At 57.8% G+C, this 17,396-nt stretch overlaps 4 protein-coding genes across 4 annotated transcripts in view; 2 read left to right on the top strand and 2 right to left on the bottom strand.

The window, feature by feature from the left end:
* ENH_00041040 (hypothetical protein, conserved) overlaps window positions 1-1,742 on the bottom strand; it is a gene marked incomplete at both ends in the record, with an annotated part of 3,089 nt that extends 1,347 nt beyond the window's left edge. The window contains 3 exons of the mRNA XM_013579888.1: window positions 1-843; window positions 912-1,412; window positions 1,617-1,742. The exon at window positions 1-843 is cut by the window's left edge and continues 1,347 nt beyond it. Coding sequence (XP_013435342.1) covers window positions 1-843; window positions 912-1,412; window positions 1,617-1,742 — 1,470 coding nt within the window. The remainder of the gene's footprint in view (window positions 844-911; window positions 1,413-1,616) is intronic.
* Window positions 1,743-2,710: 968 nt separating this feature from the next.
* ENH_00041030 (hypothetical protein) lies at window positions 2,711-3,469 on the top strand (the record flags this gene model as incomplete). The annotated part of the gene is made up of 1 exon (XM_013579887.1): window positions 2,711-3,469. One exon carries the CDS (start codon window positions 2,711-2,713, stop codon window positions 3,467-3,469), a length of 759 nt encoding a protein of 252 aa, XP_013435341.1.
* A 345-nt stretch (window positions 3,470-3,814) lies between these two features.
* Window positions 3,815-10,505, bottom strand: ENH_00041020 (hypothetical protein, conserved; the record flags this gene model as incomplete). The annotated part of the gene is made up of 3 exons (XM_013579886.1): window positions 3,815-4,561; window positions 4,754-5,019; window positions 5,336-10,505. The coding sequence occupies 3 exons, from the start codon at window positions 10,503-10,505 to the stop codon at window positions 3,815-3,817; spliced, it is 6,183 nt and encodes a 2,060-aa protein (XP_013435340.1).
* Window positions 10,506-15,902: 5,397 nt separating this feature from the next.
* On the top strand, window positions 15,903-16,989 carry ENH_00041010 (hypothetical protein, conserved; the record flags this gene model as incomplete). The annotated part of the gene is made up of 3 exons (XM_013579885.1): window positions 15,903-16,036; window positions 16,256-16,379; window positions 16,801-16,989. 3 exons carry the CDS (start codon window positions 15,903-15,905, stop codon window positions 16,987-16,989), a joined length of 447 nt encoding a protein of 148 aa, XP_013435339.1.
* Between the last annotated feature and the right edge of the window lie 407 nt (window positions 16,990-17,396).

Raw genomic sequence — 17,396 nt, 5'->3', positions numbered from 1 at the left:
AGCAGCAGCAGGTCTTAAGCCCTGTAGCGGCAAAAACCCGTGAGGCCGACGGCCTGGGGTTCTCGCAAACAGCCACGCCAACGTTGCGGGCGGCCGCTGCTGCTGCTGCTGCTGCTGCTGTTGTTGTTGCTCCTGTTGTTGTTGCTGCTGCTGCTGCTCTTCTTGCTGCTGCTGCTCTTGTTGCTGCTGCTGTTGTTGTTGCTGCTGCTGCAGCAGCTGCTGCTGCTGCTGGGGCAAATGGGGCGCCTTGGGCCCCGTGGGGTCCTCTGAGACCTCACTGCTGCTGCAGACCTGCTGCTGCAGCTCGGACAGATTTGCTGCTGAGGGAAGCGGCGACATGGTGGATGTGTCGCTCACAGATGGAGAGGATAAGTCTGGAGCAGAAACAGCAGCAGCAGCAGCAGCAGCTGCTGCTGCTGCTGCTGCTGCTGCTGGTGTTGACGCTGGCGTTGACGTTGGGGTTGAGGACGGCGTAGGTGGCGGTGTGTCTCCAGCTGCTGCCACTGCGGGAGCTGTAGGTGTGGCTGCTGCTGCTGCTGCTGCTGCTGCTGCTGCATCTCCTGCTGCTGCTGCTGGTGCAGGGGAGAGTGCGGCAGAGCTGCCCCTAGACACCACGGGAGGCACCTTGGAGCCCCCAGCAGCAGCAGCAGCAGCAGCAGCAGGACTAGCAGCAGCAGCAGGCTGTGTGGGGCCCCCAGGAATAGCAAGAGCATCTGCTGCTGCTCTTGTGGGAAGCGTCTTGAGGGTCCCTGTCCTGCGAGCAGCAGCAGCAGCAGTAGCAGGTGAAGTTGCTGCTTGCTGCTGCTTCTTCAGCTCTCTCTCTCGCTTTGCAGCCTCTTTTTCCTGAGCGCAAACCATAGACCCTAAACCCTAAACCCTAAACCCTAAACCCTAAACCCTAAATCACAGACCCTTAGCCTCAAGCGGCTTTCCCTGTACTCCCTCTCCCAGGCGCCAAGCGCCCCGGCAGTAGCAGCAGCTGCTGCTGCTGCTATCCCCACTGCTGCTGCTATTCCCGCTGCTACACCTGCTGCTGCTCCTGCTGCTACTCGTGCTGCCACTCCTGCTGCTGCTACCGCTGCTGCTCCTCCCGCTGCAGCTGCTCCTCCCGCTGCTGCTTTTATCCCGCTGCTGCTGCCACTCCCGCTGCAGCAGCCACTCCCCCTGCTACTGCTACTACTACTACTAGTGCTGCTGCTGCTGCTGCTGCTGCTGCTGCTGCTGCGCACCTTGGCTTCCTTGAGTTCCTTGGCAGTCTGCTCGAAAAGAGTGTAGAATTTGCCAAACCACTTCAAAGGCTGCGGCCACACGCAGTCAGTTTTGCTGAGGCCCAGCAGCAGCCGCAGCTGCTCCTGCTGCTGCTCATTTGCTGCTATTTCGTCCCGCAGCCCAGCCACCACGCCCTCCGTGTCCTGCAGCAGCAGCAGCAGCAGCAGCAGCAGCAGTGAAAGCGAGAACTGCAGCAGCTAAAAAAATATACAAGCGCAGCAAGCGCAGCAGCAACAAGAGACCCAGCAGCAGCAGCAGAAGTAGCAGCAACAGCAGCTGCAAAAGCACCCTCAGCAGCGAAATTCCCAGTAGTACCAGCAGCAGCAGCAGCAGCAGCAGCAGCAGACCTCGACCCATTTGAGCATGGCTTCTGCAGCAGCTCCCAAAAGGTCCTTTTTTGCATTTATGTTTTTCTTCCAAAAAGCAAGACGAGATTCGATTGAAGACAAATTCGCCAGTTCCGCCACCTCCATCTGTGAATAATAAATAAATAAATTAATTTAATTAATTAATTAGCAAATAAATAAATAATAAGTAGATAATGAAGAAGTACAAGATTAAATAAGAGGCTGGATTGAGGAGGATGAAAAAAGAGAAAAAGAAAAAAAGAAAAATGCAAAAAAAGGAATTAAAAAGAAATTAAGAAGAAACCTTAAAAAGATAAAAGATATAAAAAAGAAATAAAAAAAGATGAAAAAGAAAAAAGACAAAAAGGAGACAAATGAGAGATATAGGAAGGATAAAGAAAGAGGGAAAAGAGGCAAAGGAAACGGAAGAGGAAACAAAAAGAAGATAAAATAAAAAGGAAACGCAGACAAAGAGGACATTAAAAGGAACTAAAAATGACAGAAAAGAGTGAGAGAAAGGGCGGAAAAAAGAAATAAAAAGGAGACAAAAAAGAGACGAGAGAAGGACAAAAAAGTGGCAAAAATGAGTCAAAAAAGAGAAAAAAGGAAACAAGAAAACACAGAAAAGAAGCAAAAAAGGGACACAAAAGGGGCGAAAAGAAAACGAAAAGGGAGCAAAAAGAAGCCGGGGAAGAACCAAAAAGGCACAAAAATGAATCCCAAAAAGGCCGAAAAAGAGTTGAAAATATTCAAAAATATTAGAATTAACTATAGGAGGCCAAACAAGTGAAAAGAAGCCAAAAACGAACCAAAAAAAGCGGAAAATGAATCAAAAAAAGCGGAAAAAGTTCAAAAAACAAAAACAAAACTGACCCCTTTGGCTGCGTCTACAAGTTGAAGCCCTCGAAGTTCTTCGATGGCGAATTCGTTTTGTTCGCAAACAGTTTCAACGAGAAGTCTGCGAGCAGCGAAGGCAGCAGCAGCCCAAACAAGCAGCTCCAAACGCGAAATAAACCGCAAATAAACACCAAATAAACCAAAATAAACGAAAATAAACAACAAATATGCGAAAATGAACAATAAATAAACGAAAAATGAACAAAATAGAACAAAAAAGAACAAAAAAAGAGAAAAAACGGAAAAGGAATGGAGAAGCTGCTGCCGTTTCGGCTCCCGCGGCAGCGAGCGCGGGGCGCGAAAAAGTGGAAAAAAGTTCGCATTTCGGGAAAAAACTTCGGAAAAAGTGGATTTTTTTTGAGAAAAAGATCAAAAAAGAAGAACTGCAGAAGTGTGGGTCAGCAGAAGTGCAAAAGTTCGAAAAAAGGGGAAAAAAAAGTGCAGATTTGCCTGAAGAGGTTGGTGGAGCGGTCGCGGCTGGTGCAGGCAGCAAGCTGATCCGCAAAGTCCTTGAACTTGAAACCCAAAGCTTCTTTCTTTCCCCGATTAACAGCATTTCCGAGCCGCAGCACAGCCTGCAGCAAAGCCCGGAAGCTGCTGCTCACCACCACTGCAGCAAGAGCAGCAACAGCCCCGAAGTACACGCCCAGCGCAGCAGCCTTCGCCGCCAGCTCCTCCTCCACGCACAAACGGCTGCGCACACAGCAGCAGCAGCAGCAGCAGCAGCTGACGCAGCAAACGCAGCAGCAGCAAACGCAGCAGCAGCAGCAAACGCAGCAGCAGCAGCAACGCAGCAGCAGCAATGGCAGGAAAGGAAGCAGCAGCAGCGAAGGCAGCAGCAGCAGCAAAGGCAACAGCAGCAGCAAAGGCAGCAGCAGGCTGCTGCTGCAGAAGCCAAGAAGAAAAGACAAAAGGAAACAAGGGAGCAGATAATAGAAAATAAAACAGCAGATTAAAAGAGCCAAGAAGAGCTAATTGAAGCAGAAAATGAGAAAACTGGAAGATAAAAAAGAAAACAAAGAGGAAAAAGAAAAAGAAAAAAGAAAAAGAAAAGTTTGTGACGGACTCGATGTGGAATTTGAGTCTGTCGCAGCAAAGAGGAACCTTTTTGAGGAGCCAAAAGTAGAGCTGGTCTGCTGCTGGCATTGCTGCTGCTTCTGCTGCAGTTTTGCTGCTGAAAGCTGCTGCTGCGTCTGCTTCGGGCCAGTACAGCACCAGGCTTTCAGCTAGCGGCCCTTCAATGGCTAGCTGCCCCCCCTGCAGCAGCTGCTCAGCTAGCTGTTCGAAGTCTTCTTGGCTAGCTAGCTTATATCTCTTGAGGCAGATTTCCACATTTTGGCTGGACTTCGGGTCCAGTACCCCTTTGCGTTTCCCGCGCCCGGGGGGCCCCCCTTCGCGGCCCCGGGGGCCCCCCAAGCCCCGGGGGGGCCCCCACCCTCTCCCCCTTTTTCGTTGTTTTCCACTTCTTTGTAAAACAAAGAAAACACTCGGCTGTAGTCCACGCTGTACTCAAATGTTGTTTGCTGCTGCGGGGCCCCAGCAGCAGCGCCTGCTGCTGCTGCTGCTGCTGCTGAGGACGCGGACAAGCAGGAGGAGGAGGCGCCAAAACCGGGCGGCTCTGCTGCTGCTGCTGCTGCTGCTGCTGCTGCTGCTGTTGAAGGGATCGCCGCTGGAGCCGAAGCTGGTGAAGACGGAGGGGGGGAAAAGCACTCGGAGCCCGCTGCTGCTGCTGCTGCTGCTGCTGTTGCTGCAGGGGCTGACAGCTGCTCGGTGAGCTTCACGCCGCTGCTGCTGCTGCTGCTGCTGCTGCTGAGGGCCCCCAAGGGGGAAAGGCGGCGCTCGAGCTGCTGCGCCTCCGGAAGGGGGGCCCCCCCGCTGCTGCCTAGGGGGCCCCCCGAGCTGGGGGGCCCCAAACTGCGAGATCTTATCAAAGGCAAATCAAAACTAAGAGAGCGAGACAAGAGGGGCCCCTCCCCTGCTGGGGGGGCCCCCAGGGGTTTGCTGCTGTTGCTGCGGTCCAGCAGCCCGTCGAAAAGGGTGCCAGTTAGCTGCACAAAGCACAAGTAAAGAACAATTTATTTGCTATTTATTTATTATTATTTATTATTTATTATTTATTATTTATTATTTTTAATTTTTTATTCAAAAACAATCAAAAAGTATCATCAATGTGCGGCAGTGCAGACACAGCAGTGCTCTCGTGCAGCTGCTGCTACAGCGGCACTTGCTGCAGCCCTAACGCAGCAAATCCATCCCCCCAAGCACGGCGAAAGCCCGTGCTGCTGCTGCTGCTGCTGTTGCTGCTGCTGCTGTTGCTGCTGCTGCTGTTGCTGCTGCTGCTGCTGCAGCAGCGTGGGGCGCACCTGTTCCGCCCTGATGAGGGCCCACTGCAGCCGCGTGACAGCAGTGAGGCCCTGGGGCGGCAGCGGCAGCTGCTCCTCCGGCAGCACATAGACTGGACCATTGGTCCTCCCTGGTCCACCTCCTGCTTGCTTCTTGGGGGGCCCTGGGAGCAGCAGCAGCAGCAGCAGCAGCAGCAGCAAAGGCAAGGGAAGCAAGGGTTCCACCAGGTGGTTCAGATGACCCCAGCAAACACTGCTGCTGCAGCAGGAAGCGCAGCAGCAGCAGCGCCACGCACAGCAGCAGCAGCAGCACGCACAGCAGCAGCAGCACGCCAGCAGCAAAAGCACGGCAAACACAGCGAAGTCCCGCGCCAACACAAGTAAAACAAATCCCACAACTCCCGCTACTCAGTTATTTAAAGAGTTAGCTAGCTAGCTAGCTAGCTAGCTAGCTGGCTAGCTAGCTGCAACAGATCTCACCTCCCTTCTTTCCACCTGGAGGCGGGGGGCCCCTCCCGGGGGGCCCCTTGCCCCCTGGGGGAGGCGGGGCCTTCCCCGGGGGGGCCCCCTTGGCTCCTGGCGGGGGCCCCGGGGGCCTCGCAGCCCCAGGGGGGGGCCCCGGGGGGGCCCCCCGGGCCCCCGGCGGGGGCCCCGGCGGCTTGCCTTTAGGAGCAGCAGCAGCAGGGGGGCCCCCAGCCTTAAAGCCAGGCGGCAGCCCCGGCGCTTTGCCTTTGGGTACTGCTGCTGCTGTGGGGGCCCCTGGGGGGGCCCCCGGAGGGGGCCCCGGAGGCCGCGCTTTGGGGGCCCCCGAGGGGGCCCCCGGGGGGGGCCCTGGAGGGGTGGCTTTGGGGGCCCCCGCCCCTGCTGATGCTCCTGCTGCTGCTGCTGCTGCTCCAGGGGGAGGGCCCGGCGGCTTGGCCTTCAGCCGCGCTGCAGCCCCTGGGGCCCCCGCTGCTGCTGCTGCTGCTGCTGCTGCTGCTGTGCCTGGCGGGGGCCCCGGGGGCTTCGCCTTGAGCACTGAGGGGGCCCTCTTAGGGGCCCCTGTGGGGGCCTCCCCTGGCTGTACCCCTTTGGGGGCCCCCGGAGCTGCATCTGCGCAAACTTGAGTGCCCTCGGGGGGCCCCAGGGGCCCCCCAAGGGGCCCCCCGGGGGGCCCCCCATGGGGCCCACATATATCTGGCTCCGTCTGCGTGGCAGTGTCTTTCTTCTGTGCTGGAGATAAGGCCGTGCTGCTGCAGGCAGGGCACATTCCTGCTGCTGCTGCTGCTGCTGCTGCTGCTGCTGCTGGTGCCGGCTCTGCTGCTGCTGCTGCTGCCTGCCGGAAGCCCGCAGGGGAGGGCGCCGCATCTGCACTGGAGCCTTCCTTCGCAGGGCTGCTGCTGCGGCTGCTAGCGTCATTGCTGCTGCTGGTCCTGCTGCTGCTGCTGCTGCCGCTGCTGCTGGTGCTGCTGCTTTGCTGCCCTGCCGATGGAGATACAGGAACCTCGTTAGCCACTTGCTGCTGCTGTGCGCTTCCCGGGGCCTCTGCTGCTGCAGCTGCCGCTTGGAGTTCTTTACTCTGCTGCTCCTGCTGCAGCTGGTGCTGCTCTTGCTGCTGCTGCTGCTGCTGCTGCTGCTCTCCGTTCTGCTTTCGCACTTGGAGTTCTTTAGTCTGCTGCTCCTGCTGCAGCTCGTGCTGCTCTTGCGGCTGCTGCTGCAGCTGCTCTCCGTTCTGCTTTCGGAGAGTCTTAAGCGGCAAAAGCCTCAGGAGCTGCAGCTGCTGCTGCTGTCGCTGCTGCTGCTGCTGCAGCGTCGGGGGAAGCACGAGGGGGCCCAGAGGAGGAGAAGAACACATGGCGGGCAGCGACCATGCTCTGGAGCGGTAGGGACCTGCTGCTGCTGCTGCTGCTGCTGCTGCTGCTGCTGCTGCTGCTGCTGCTGCTGTAGCAGCTCCGGCTTCTTGGGCACCCACATGGGCGACAATAGCAACTGAAGGCTCTAAAACGGCCGCAGGATGCTGCTGCTGCTGCTGCTGTTGTAGCTGCTGCTGCTGCTGCTGCTGTTGCCCTTGCTGTTCCTGAAGTGTCTGCTGCTGCTGCTGTTGTTGCTGCTCGTAATTCTGCTGCACTTCCGGCTTGTTCTGCGGCTCACCGCGCACGGCCTGCTCTTGCTGCTGCTGCAGCTCTGGCTGCCGCATTTCCTCGTGCTGCTGCTGCTGCTGCTGCTGTAGCTCAGGCCGCCGCGATTCCTCGTGCTCCTGCTGTTGCTGCTGCGGCTCTGGTAGCTGCATTTCCTCGTGCTGCTGCTGCTGCTGCGGCGGCGGCTCGAGCAGCTGCACTTGCTCATTCTGCTGCTGCTGCAGCTGCTGTTTTTCCTGCTGCTGGGGCTCTTGAGGTTCAGGCGCCTCCTGCTGCAGTTCCTTTTGCTGTTGCTGCTGCTGCTCCTCTTGTTGCAGCTGCTGCTCCTGTCGCTGCTGCTGCACGGACAGCGAGACCGTTTGAGCACTAAACGGCTGCATTGCAAATTGCTGCTCTTGCTGCTCCCCTTGCTCCTGCTGCTGCTCCTGCTGCTCCTGCTGCTCCTGCTGCTCCTGCTTCTGCTTCTGCTTCTGCCGCTGCTCCTGCTCCTCCTCCTGCTGCTTCTGCTGCTGCAGCAGCAGCTGCTGCTGCTGCTCCTGCTTCTGCAGTTCCTGCTCCTGCTGCTGCTGCTTCTGCAGTTCCTGCTCCTGCTGCAGCTGCTGCTCCTGCTGCTGCTGCTCCTGCAGTTCCTGCTCCTGCTTCAGCTGCTGCTCCTGCTGCTGCTGCTTCTGCAGTTCCTGCTCCTGCTGCAGCTGCTGCTCCTGCTGCTGCTGCTTCTGCAGTTCCTCCTCCTGCTGCAGCTGCTGCTCCTGCTGCAGCTGCTGCTCCTGCTGCTGCTGCTTCTGCAGTTCCTGCTCCTGCTGCAGCTGCTGCTCCTGCTGCTGCTGCTCCTGCTGCTGCTGCCCCTGCAGCTGCAGCAATGAATGGGCAGGAAGAGGCGCGTGCTGCAGTTCCATGGACTGCCTCTGCTGCTGCAACTGCATCTGTTGCTGCTGCTGCTGCTGTTGCTCGTTCTCCATTAAGTGCGGAGATCTAGGACCTGGTGGCAGCAACGCCTGCCGCTGCTGCTGCTGCTGCTCTTGCTGCTGAGGCTGTCCCGGCGACGCAGGAGCCTGCTGCATCTCCTGCTGCAACAGCTGCTGCTGCTGCCGCTGCAGCTGCTGCTGCCGCTGCAGCTGCTGCTTCTGCTGCTGCACCCGCACGAGCGCTTCTTGGAGAGACTTTGCTGCTTCCTCCAGCAGCATTGCAACGGAGTCGCTGCTGCTGGGGGACCGGCCAGCTGCTGCTGCTGCTGCTGCTGCTGCTGCGTCAGGTGTCTCTGCCGCTGCTGCAGGCGGCTGCAGCGGGGACCGGCGCTGCGGCAAGGGGGAAGGCGCTGCTGCCATTTCTGCTGCAGCCGCAAGAGCAGCAACAGCAGCAGCAAGATCTGTTGGCGGCTGCAGCCCGACTGCTTCTCCAGCCTGGGAGCAGCTTTGTTGCTGCTGCTGCTTTTGCTGCTGCTGCTGCTGCTCTTGCTGCTGCTGCTGCCCTTCCTGCTGCGGCTGCTGCTGCTCCTCTTGCTGCTGCTGCTGCTGCTGCTGCTGCTGCTGCTGCTGCTGCTGCTGCTGCTCTTCAGACGGAGTGGGCACAGCCTTCGGGCTCAGCCCCAAGGGGCTGCCCTGCAGCGGCGAAAGAAATTCTGCTTCTGCTGAAGTGCCTTCCTCTGGGGAGAGACAAGCAGCAGAAGAAGCAGGAGAAAGGCCGCGTCCTGCTGCTGCTGCTGCTGCTGCTGCTGCTGCTGCTGCTGCTGCTGCTGCTGCTGGTGTCTTTGGACCCGGAGCCTGCAGCAGTCGGTGAGTGCTCACGTCCAGGCTGGGCCGTGGGGTGAAAAACTCGAGAACAGCCTCTTGCTGCTGCTTGTCTTTCTGCTGCTGCTGCTGCTGCTCTTCCTGCTGCTGCTGCTGCTGCTGCTGCTGCTGCTCTTCGCTGCTCATCTGGATGTGCTTCTCCTTAATAGTCAGCGGAAGGCGGGGAAGCGCAGGAGCTACCAGCAGGGAGTGTCTGGGCCGCTGCTGCTGCTGCTGGCGCTGCTGCTGCTGCAGCTGCAGCTGCAGCTGCTGCTGCAGCTGCTGCTGCTGCTGCTGCTGCAGCAGCACCTCGTCTATAACTAGTGGGACGGACTGTCCCCGCAGGGGCCCCACAGGCGACCCCTCATTAATCCCGAAGGGCTCCTGGCGCACAAAATGAGCTGGGCAGCTGTGGGCGCCCCGCTGCAGCAGCAGCAGCTGCTGCTGCTGCTGCTGGTCCTGCTGCTGCGGCTGCTGCTCCTCGTGCTGCTGCTCCTGTTGCTGCTGCTGCTCCTGCTCCTCCGGCTGCTGCTCCTCCTCCCCTTGCTGCCCCCCCCCTGAAATGAAAAGCCAAAAGCGCCGCAGCTTCCCCATGGGCGAGGTGGAGTCTTGCTGCTGCAGCTGCAGCAGCTGCTGCACGCTGCTGCTGCTGCTGCTGCTGCGCGTGGGGGACTCCGACTGCCCGCCCGACCCAGCAGCAGCAGCAGCAGCAGCAGCAGCAGCATCTGCGTGGCATGCAGCACGAGCCCTTGGCCGCCGGTCCTCAGGGGCCTGCAGCACTGAGGGGCCCCCCAAAGGGGACCTGAGGGCCCTTGCTGCTCTTCTGCTGCTGTTGGGGCTGCGCTGGGGCGAGGGGCCCCCTGCTGCTTGCCCGCCCTCGTGCTGCAGCCACCCGCTGCTGCTGCTGCTGCTGCTGCTGCGCTGCTGCGGCTCCTCCAGCTGCAGCAGGTAAGACTCAAGAGAAGGCGGCGGCAGCCTCAGGGGCCCCCTGGGGCCCCCCAAGCCTTCAAAGCTGCTGCTGCTGCCACTGGGGGGCCCCTCGGGTATCGCCGCGAGTGCAGCAGCAGCAGCAGCAGGAGCCTGCCCCGCAGCAGCAGCAGCAGCAGCAGCAGCAGCAGGGGAAGCATCCAGAGCCTGCCTGTGCCGCTTAAGCCTTTCTTTGTGAAGAGCTGTTTGCTGCGCTTGCTGCAGAATAAAGCTCTTCTTTAAATTCAAAGCTAAATCTAAACTCAGGGCCCTTTGCTGCACATCAGGGGGCCCCCTGTTCTCCCCGCAGGGGCCCCCGGGGCCCCCCTCCCCCAGCTCCAGGGGCCCCCCGGGGGGCCCCAGGGGGCCCCCCGGGGGGCCCCCCTGGGGGCCCCCAGCGGGGGGGGCCCCCTGGGGGGCCCCCTGGAGGGCCATCTTTGGGGGCAGCAGCAGCGGAGAGGGGGGCCCCACAGGGGGCCCCTGATAAAGCTCTAGAGAGAGGCCTCGGCCCCGCAGCAAAGGGTACTGCTTTGAAGGCTGGGGGCCCCCCGGAAACCCCTCAGGGGGACCCTCAGGGGGCCCCCCCGGGGGCCCCTCGAGGGGCCCCTCGGGGGGCCCCCGCGAGGCCTCGCTGCTGGAGGAGCCGCCTGTGGCTGCGGGCTGTGGTGAGGGGCCCCTTAGAGGGCTTTTTAAGGCCGCCATCTCCTGCTGCTGCTGCTGCTGCTGCTGCTGCTGCTGCTGTTGCTGTTGGCCGCGCCGCTGCTGCTGCTGCTGCAGGAAACTCGCATGGCTGTGGCCCATAGGGGCTCCTGCTGCTGCTTCACAAGCAGCAGAGCAGCCAGGCGGGGGCCTTTTGCTGCAGGCAGCAGCAGCAGCAGCAGCAGCAGCAGCAGCAGCAGGAGTCATCTGCAGCCCCGCGGCGCTGCTGAAAGTCCCTTCGGGCTTGCTGCAGCAGACGTCGCTTGGCAGCAGGCCGCATCTTAAGGTAATTGCATCGAGCCCCGCTGCTGCTGCTGCTGCTGCTGTTGCTGCTGTTGCTGCTGCTGCTGCTGAAGCTATTGGCAGTATCTATGCCTCAGGCATGCAGTGGCTTTCACGGCGCGCCTATGCAGGGAGATAAGGCTGCTGCTGCTGTTACCGCTTCTGCTGCTGCTGCTGTTACGGCTGCTGCTGCTGCTGATGATCCTGCTGCTGCCGATGCTGCTGCTGCTGCCACTACCGCTCCAGCGGGGAAGGCACGGGGTGTTAGGAGGAAGAAGATAAGCATTTATAAAGGCCAAAGAACACTGAAACTCCTAAGGGCGCCTCTTGCTGCGGGCGCCGCTGCTCGCGCTGCTGCTGCTGCCGCTGCTGCTGTTGCTGCTGCTGCTTCTGCTAGACCGAGACGAGAGGACCGCAAGGTGCTGCAGGAATGAGCGCTGAGAGATAAAGCTTCAGATAACGGCAAAAGAAAAGAGGGGGTTTCGGCGAGCTGTCTATACACCCCAGAGCCGCCGCGCCCACTGCGACCGGGACTCAAGGAGGGCTGGCACGAACGCGGGGCCCCCCTTTTGCTGTCGGAGATTCTTTGAAAAGCGTTTTCGCAGTTTATTTAAAACAATTATCAACATTTAATAAATAAATGCCAATTTATTCTCCGAAAGTCAGGCGCAAATACTGCAACTGTGCGTACACCGCGCGCCAGCGCCCATCCCAAGCGAAGCGCCCGCTGCTGCGCCGCTGCTTGGGGCCTCTGTCTCGCATACCTTCTTATTTTTATAACGCATTTTGTTTTTTTTGTTCTAACAATCAAAACAAGTCCATTTAGCTCGTCTTCTTAGCTTCGAAAGGGCCTGCGCTCTCCTGGACCCGCAGTCTCCGCCCGCGGCGCCTGAAGCCCGCGCGGGTTCGATTCCCACCTTTTCAGTTCTTTAAACTGCTTCCCTAATTCTTTCCCTGTCTTCCCTGTCTTTCTTTTCCTGCAAATCTCCTCAACTTTTAAAAAAAAGCTTCAAATGCGCAGCAGCCTGGGCACAGCGGCTGCAGATCCAGCCTGCTGCGCAGGCCTGCCTAGCGAGTTGCTGCTGCTGCTGCATGCGGCGCTGTTTAACTCCGCAGCAAAACGGGAAGGCTCTGGTGCTGCAGCGCCTCGCGGCAGCTGCTGCTGCTGCCCCTTTCAGCGCGCGACACAGTGAGCTCCCTAGGGGCCAATCCTCACAAATTTAAATAAATGCAGATTCAAATAAATACAAATTCAAGTAAATACAAACTTAAATAAATACAAACCTAAATAAATGCAAGTTCAAATAAATGCAAATTTAAATAAATTCAAATTTGCCTTTGGCTCCCAACGCCCTAAGAAACAGTACCAGCTTCATCAGGCCAGCCTTTTCTAATACACAAGTGCTTTCGTTAGTTAATCTCGCAGCCCCCTCTCCCCGCAGCGAGCGACCCCCGTTAATAAGGGGAAGAGCCCTGGGGCGCGGCCGATGCCCCGGGCGTAGTGGGGGGCGGCTTATCGCAGCTGTGGGCCCCAGTATGCTGCAGCTGTTTGTGACGGCCAGCAATAAAGGCCGTTGAACTTGTGCTGCTGCTTGCAAAGGGCTCGGCCTGAAGAGCCCCTCTGCCTGGCACTGTGTTGCTTTGCTGCCTCCGGCCATCGCCTCAGCTACACACTCTAGTTTGCTAGGCTGCCAGCCTTGCCTTTTTGCACGCGTTTTGAACGGACTTTGAAATGGGGGCTTTCTGTTGACACGCAGGGCCCTGGCCCCGAGATGCCTGCTGTGCGGGTGGCTGTATGGTGCAGCGGTGCTCAGGCCTTAAGTGCTCCGTCTAAGCCACTGAGTGAAGTTAAATTAGCATTAAGTCTTGGGCAAGGCTAGAGGCCAGCTACCTTCGAGTGTGAAGCTTTGCTGAGTGAGCCCCGCAAAGTGCAGGACAGTGATAGAAGTGATAGGCCCGCAGCCGCTGCCCTGCGCAGGGGCTGCGGCCCAGAGCGCGCCTGAGCGCGCCTTGGACGTACTTGTCTTTGAGTAAGTACAAGAAATTGTCTTGGCTTCGAAATTGTCTTGGCTTCGCAACGACAGCCGGCCATTACATATGGAGGCACTTTCTCTTCAGCACCCTTTACCGAGCCCCCGGCTGGCGCTTCCCCTCGCAGAAGACTGCAGCTGCTTCCCCGCACTTGCGGGCCAAGGGCTGGTCGCCAGCAGGTGTCAGCCAATTTTCTTACAGTCCTCTTGCCTGTACCAGCCTCCATGGGCCTTGTGGATAGCACAGCGGCTCTTTGATATTGGAAGGGCAAAATGTACTGCCCAGGCAGTGCTGGGAGCGGCACCCTGTGGGCTTGCGCTGCTGATAAGTGATATTTGGTTTTTGTCGGTACTTTTGAAGGGCCCTCTTTGCTTTTAGGCACCATTTTCGCGCTTTAAGGAAGTTTGTGTAAGGTTTGTCGTGTGGCCAAGAGGAATAAGACACTTAACTTTCGCCCTGGCGTTACACAGGATCCGCTAAGCTTCTTTGGCTGACAAACTAGACTTCAGCTTGCAGAGTTTGGGAACCAGTGCTAACTGCTACTAATTGGTTAAGAAACTTGTTTGAACAGCACAGCCTCTGCAGCGCCTCCTGCTGGAGCAAGTCTCTTTCGCTTAGACTACTGATGAGGGAATAATGGATTTAAAAGCTTTTAACGAGTTTTCCAACTATATAGACGTGACGTCTGCCCCCCTCAAAATTCGAACAATATCGAAAGGTAATCCGAAGGTCAAATCAACCAAATGGAGGGATGCAGCATCTCTTGGACTTCCTGTGCAGCACAGCATGCTTGGCCAAGGCTGATGGGCTAAAATAAAAAGCGAAGCTGAAGCTGCTTGCGCCACTGAGTAGTAGGGCGCTTTTCTCCGAAGACCGTTCAGGCCATGGTCGGTAAACTACTTGGGGGGGAAAAATACGGGGACGCTTCACTAATACTGCTTTTGGGGTCCTAGGGGAAAATGCCTCCCCAAAGCGCCTGCTGCATGGAGAGCTGCAGCCTATTCCCTCGCTCGCGCTGCTAGGAAGGCCCACGAGGAGATTTAGCCGTGGGCCGTTCTTGGCAATTACCTGTAACTTCAAACTGTACGCAAAAGACACCTATTCTGAAGGCGAAGCCATTGAAGTTCTGCTGTGACAAAGAGCCCTGTGGCTGCTTTGTTTCGAGGCCTCAGCGGCTTCCTTCTCTGCTAGTGGGCTCCAGCTTGCCCTGGCTTCCCTGGCTGGTTCCGCAAGAATTCGTTCACATAAAGGGCACGCCCCTGCACTCTAGGAAGCTTACCAAAGTACTAGAGAAGAGACTTGCGTCTCTAGTGAGCTAAGGCTGCAGCGACTGCGATATTTTGCTTTCGCTATGAACTCGTCGCACAATACCACATACGATGGAGGCCTCATTCCGTTCTTTTGCACGTACCGTGCTGTTGCACCAGCATTTTCATGGATTTGGTCTTAACGGGTCGTCTACACAGTGGATGCTACGACTCTGGCCTTCCCAGATAAATCCAGACACTAGCTAATTCTGCGACTCTAGGCTAATTCCAGAGCTCTAGGGTTCAGAATTGCAGCTGGAAAGACCAAGTTGAATTAGTTATAACTGTAAAGGGCGAAAAGCTCCTGCGCCAGTGAGGCTGCAGCATAGGGCGGTTGGTTCCTTGTGCACAGGAGCTCAGCTACCGAGGCTGGAGGGAAGCTGTCTTGAGTGTTGTTTACAGTGCAAGGGAACTAAGAAGGAGAGTTCTGTCTTGAGTGTTGCTTAGAACTGAGAAGAATCAAAGAGAGCTCTGTCACGAGCGCTCTTCAGAGTTGAGAGGAAGCAATCAGAGGGATACCTTGAGTGTTCTCTAGAGCGAAAAAGAACCAGGGAGAGGCCTGTCTTTAGGATTGTCTAGAACAGAGATACATTAAGAAGAGAGCTGTCTCGAGTGTTCTTCAGAGTTGAGAGGAATTCAGATGAAGTCTGAAGCCTGGAGCCCTTGCCTAAGGGCCCCCAAGCCTTCCTGGCTGGGGAATTGGCCCCTCCCGCTGCTGCTGTTTGCCCCCCGGGCCCTGACATGAGAATGTGGTCCATTGGCCTAATAGTGTGGTCTATTGTATTCCTATTCAGTATCTTATTAACATTTGTACCTGTGCACTTATTAGGATTTAGTGCGGGTGTGAGTTGAGGGCCTTTGCGGGCCGCTGGCTACTGCCGCTGCAGCAAATAGACATCACCTGAAGAAGCCTTAATTAACTCCTGGGTGGCTTGGGAAAGCAAAAGGCCTCTCAAGCAGCTGCAGATTGCAGCAGCCTGAAGGCCTAGGCTCTGCTGCAGCAGGTCGCGCACAAACCCAGGAGAAGCTAAGCTGCTGCCAGCTGCAGCAAGGCCACTGGCTGCACCTTGATCGGTAGCCGCAGCCGGTGTCTGCAGCAGCAAGCTGCAGCTGGCAGCAGCGAGCTGCTGCTGGCAGCAGCAGCAAGCTGCAGCTGGCAGCAGCGAGCTGCTGCTGGCAGCAGCGGGCGGCAGCTGGCTGCGCCGGGCTGCTGCTGCTGGCCCGACTGGCTGAGCGTGGCCGCAGCCAGAGGCAGCCAGCTAGCTAGGCAGCTAGCTGGGCTACATAGCTGTCAATTTGGCAGCCCTGAGGCGCCCGTGGAAGGCGCTTGGCCCAGGCTGGCTAGCTGGCAGCTGGCAGCATGCAGCAGCAGCAGACACGGGGGGGCTGGGGTGTCTGTTATTGGGAGCCAAGGCGTCCTTTGCTTTAAATGACCATACCGGCTTTTGTTTTTTGTTTTTTGAGTTAAAATCTTTGAAACGAAAAGAGAAGCGCACTAAACGGACGCAGAAACGGGGCCCCACAGCAGCAGCAGCGGCGGCAGCAGCAGCAGCAACAGCTGCAGCAGCATGCGGCAGGGGCCTCCGTGGCCTCGTAGCTACGCAAGACATAGCCATAAACGCTTTTAATTTTCTTTTATTTGTCGTTCTTGCCCCGAATTGCACTTAGCAGTAAACAGTGCAGCAGGGCGAGGTGCTCTGAGGTGCCCGCTGCTGCCGCTGCTGCTGCTGCTGCTGCTGCTGGTGCTGCTACTGCGACTACGCTTGGCATCTTCTACTATTCTGCGTCTCTCCAGGGACTGCCTGGCCTGCTGCGGCAGACGGGGCGCCTGTGCCCCGAAACCCTAAACCCTAAACCCTAAACCCTAAACCCTCGGCAGATGGCTCAGCCACAGGGGGCCCCGCGCCCCTCTGGGGAAGAAGATTTGAAGCAGCGGCTGCAGCGCCTAGAGAAGGAGAGGATAGCGCTGAACAACACTATAGAAGAGCTGCGGCAGGACTCCAGCGACCACCAGTAAACCCTAAACCCTAAACCCTAATCCCTAAACCCTAAACCCTAGACTGCCTCAAGGCGTCCGTTCCTGCGGACTCCGCTCCAAGCAGTTTGCTGCCCTTAGGGCGAGCTATTGCTGCCTGGCCGCTGGCAGCAGCAGCGGCGGGGCCTCGGGCCTGGGGCTAGGGCTAGGGCTAGGGTTTAGGGTTTAGGGTTTAGGGTTTAGGGTTTGGGGCTCAGGCTTGTGCTGGACGCCTTCAAAGACCTGGAACCCTCAAGGCGCTGCTATCGGCTGGTCGGGGGGGTTTTGGTTGAGAGGAGTGTTGGGGAGGTGCAGCCGGCCTTGGAGCAGCACAAGGCCAAGGTAGGGTTTAGGGTTTAGGGTTTAGGGTTTAGGGTTTAGGGTTTAGGGTTTAGGGTTTGGGGGCTCGCTAGGGTTTGAAGCCGCAGCAGGGTCTAGGGTTTAGGGTTTAGGGTTTACGGCCTAGCTGTGGAATAGGGCCTACTTCAGGTTCGGGGTTAGGGTTTAGGACCTACGCAGGTCTGGGGTTTAGGGTTTAGGGTTTAGGGTTTAGGGTTTAGATAGGCTGTAGTGTTTGGGGCGAGCCTTGGACAGTAGACATTAAGGGTTGTGGGGCTCTGTTTAGGGCAGCAGCAGCAGCAGCAGCAGTGGCAGCAGCAGCAGCAGCAGCGGCAAAGGCGCTGCTGCTGGTGCTGCTGCTGCGCACAAATGTGCACTGCATCTGTAACTGCCGCTGCTGCTGCTGCTGCTGCTGCTGCTGCAGGTGGCTGAGGCCATGAAGAACCTGGAGGCGCAGCTAGCCAACGTGCAGTCGCAGCTAGCTGCAGCTAGCCAAGAATATATAAAGAGAACTGGGTCAGCAGATGTCCCTTACATGCAGCAGCAGCAGCAAGCAGCAGCAGCAGCAAAAGAAGATGCAAAGTCAAAGTCTGCGGGGGGCATTCTTGTCTGAGCGCGGCGCTGCGGGTGCTGCAGCAGCAGCTGCGGCAGCAGCAGCAGCAGCAGTTGCTGCAGCATTACAACTGCTGCAGCACCAGTCGCTGCAGCAGCGCAGCGCCTGCTGCGGCAGCGGCTGCAGCAGCAGTTGCTGCAGCAGCTGCAGCCTTTTAGGCGCATCTGCTTTACCTGGGCAAAGAGATGCAGCAACAGCAGCAGCAACAGCTGCTGCTGCAGCAGCGAAACCAAGTGCTGCTGCTGCTGCTGCAGCCTAATGAAGCAGCAGAGGGCTCTAGACCCGATTTTTTGCTGGTGCAAACAGCAGAAAAATCCGTCAGTTTGAATTCTCGGGGGACGCGTTAGGGTTTAGGGTTTAGGGTTTAGGGTTTGGCGCAGATGCATGGTTCAGCTGCTAGGGTTTAG

This window comes from Eimeria necatrix, genomic scaffold, assembly GCF_000499385.1.
Source record: "Eimeria necatrix Houghton genomic scaffold, Enh_scaff2, whole genome shotgun sequence".
NCBI classification, from domain to species: Eukaryota; Apicomplexa; class Conoidasida; order Eucoccidiorida; family Eimeriidae; genus Eimeria; species Eimeria necatrix.
Note: the sequence above shows the minus strand (reverse complement) of the source record. Positions and strands in the feature narration are given on the sequence as shown.